The sequence below is a fragment of the Phytophthora parasitica genome (assembly GCF_000247585.1).
Source record: "Phytophthora parasitica INRA-310 unplaced genomic scaffold supercont2.21, whole genome shotgun sequence".
Classification (NCBI taxonomy): domain Eukaryota; phylum Oomycota; class Peronosporomycetes; order Peronosporales; family Peronosporaceae; genus Phytophthora; species Phytophthora nicotianae.
In genome coordinates this window covers 415,723-418,239 of record NW_008649007.1, presented here as the reverse complement: position 1 = coordinate 418,239, position 2,517 = coordinate 415,723, and the positions used below count along the sequence as shown (strand labels likewise).

General features: G+C 44.3%; 1 protein-coding gene across 1 annotated transcript; it reads left to right on the top strand.

The window, feature by feature from the left end:
• Positions 1 to 2,040: 2,040 nt before the first annotated feature.
• Positions 2,041 to 2,394, top strand: PPTG_22689 (hypothetical protein; the record flags this gene model as incomplete). The annotated part of the gene is made up of 1 exon (XM_008905810.1): positions 2,041 to 2,394. The coding sequence occupies one exon, from the start codon at positions 2,041 to 2,043 to the stop codon at positions 2,392 to 2,394; it is 354 nt and encodes a 117-aa protein (XP_008904058.1).
• Positions 2,395 to 2,517: the final 123 nt, after the last annotated feature.

Here is a 2,517-nt window from a genome sequence, read left to right as displayed (position 1 = left end):
TTGACGCTACTGTGGCAAGTAGAAGTTTTAGACAAGAAGCCTGTTAATGGATAAATACATCACAAAACTCGGTGTTGTAGGTAGATTCGCTTTTGTTAAACTCTGTTCTTCCTAATAAAAAACGAGGTAAAATGCTACGACATTTCCATCTCTATGCATTTGTGGACATTGCAGTACTATAATCATTGGCCACCAAAAGTTTACTGAACAGGGAAATAATGCATCGAATTACCCGATTTCTGTATTATCAACTTTGTATTTCGAAGTGATGGTGTAGTTAATATTCTGGAATTTGCTACGGCTATGCAATTGCTCGCGAGAAAAGAAATCGAGCCCTTCTATTATCTCTTCAAAAAAAATACCTGCCTATTATAATTCCGTTCCAGCTGAAAAACTAATGCACAGTACTAAGATGCTCTTACATGACAAAAAAGCACAGTATTTACAGAGTTTAGATTGCCAACACCAAGTTCTTTTACAGTCAAAGTCTAGTGTGCCACTAATTTGCAGTTCGCTGAGCGCATCATGTACTTGCAATGCCAATTCAGTACTCAGAGATTGATTTAACCTACCAAATCACACAGTTGCTGAGATCAAACAAAAACAATTTACCCCTCCGGTGGTTTGGACGATCTGAATCGAATTTTGAAGGCGTGTCAAAACCCAGACACGAAATTCATAAAAGGTTAGACTTTCCGTAGGATAAGTCTTAGTCGATCGATGTATTTTCGAAGGTATATATGATGGGCGACACTGGTTTATGACTGCTTTTTGCGTACGTGTACGCTTAAATAAAAAAAAATGTTTAGGAGCACAAAGATCTCCATTCACACCTCAAGAACAGTATCAAACTTTTTCAGGGAATTTGTGACATCGACGACAATATGAAAGGATGTTTGACGTGCGTTCCCCCATATTAAAGTCACCCAATATGATTGCAAGCTTCGATTATCTGCATCCGTCGACTGTGTCGTGGTCTCCATGGAAGAAAACAGACGCTCAGTTGTCGCTCCACCTGTACGTACCAGCACTTGAGAACAACAGCAGCAGTAATATAAGTGCAGCAATGACGTCAAGCGTTCGGACAGTAAGAAGCGTTTGTTCATCTTGGTTAATCGCTGGATAACTTACTAGCACAACATAGAAGTTCGTAAGCAAACTCCACTTATACACTCGCGCAATCGAATTACTATTTGTCACCACATTCTGCCAAGTACGTGGCATCCTCGCGTGGCCCATTTGCATGTTTGACATCCAGCCGCACTGTTTTGTCTAGCGACTGTCCCAGTTATTTAAACCGTATCGTCACCGAATTTTAGTCTCACGAGCAAGAGACAGTTTATTGCACCACAGCTTTATCTTCAAAGGCTTGCAATGTGGTAGAACGGGTGTTGCAATATACTACTCTACCACAATGCTTCGTAAATTCGCAATGAGGTTGAGCTCCAGTTTGTTATAGGACCATCATGATTGGATAATCTTTCAGATTGAGATCAGTACTTAAGTACACGTTAGCGATAAAGAGATCAGTGGTGAATCACGACTGGTGACTAAAACACGGCCGCTCATCATGAACCTCATGGTTCTGTCAACACAGGTGCAGCTAATTAGGTTTCTCCACCACGTTATTCTTTCGGGGTCGAGCACTTACCTGTACCACGACGGCCGCGGACAAGTTCAGTAAATCAGGTTCCTCCACCACGTTAACCTTTCGGGGTCAACTACTTACCCGTTCTACGACGGCCGCAGACATTATGACAGAAAAGCCAGCCGAAAACTACGCACCAGACATCCAGTCACCAACGTTGTCAACGTTTGCTAGCCATCCAACACTTTTAGTCTGACAGGTTTCGGTCACTTCACCAAAGGTAGTGTGGGACAATCGGTGACTATGCGCGTTTTCATGGCGCGAGAGAATTGTACTACAAAGTCCTCCGCCGCAGTCAACAAGATACTAAACATCTCGAAGGGACCTTGTGACTACCTCATTTTCAAATTTGCACGCGTCTAGCGGAGACCACTCCACATATCCAAACGAACATGCAGGTGGTGGCACACGACAAAGTTACCTCCTTCTCTGGACCACACTCGCTCGGCGTATCGAAATCGGAGCCCACCGCAGCAGATGAGTGCAAGTTCGGGCTTCACTTCATCCTGAACATGCCCATCCGACACACGCGGCAGTCAGCACTGACCAGAACTGCTGTGGTCGCATCACCGTCGGCTCATATTCTCCAAGGTGCCAAACAAACCTTGAAGCTAAGCAAAGAGGAGAAGAAGCGCCGTCGCACATGCAGACACGAGGGCTGCAACAATTACATCGTGCACAAGGGACTGTGCTGTCGTCACGGGGTACGTGTCAATTCCGTCCGAGAAATAGTGGATTCTTGGTAGTCGTATAACGTAAAAACTCCCAGAACTGTACTGATTCTATCGTGTATATATTTTGCTGATTGTAGGGCGGCAAAAAATGTTCGCTTGAAGGATGCAACTCGAGCGCGAAGCATCGAGGACTGT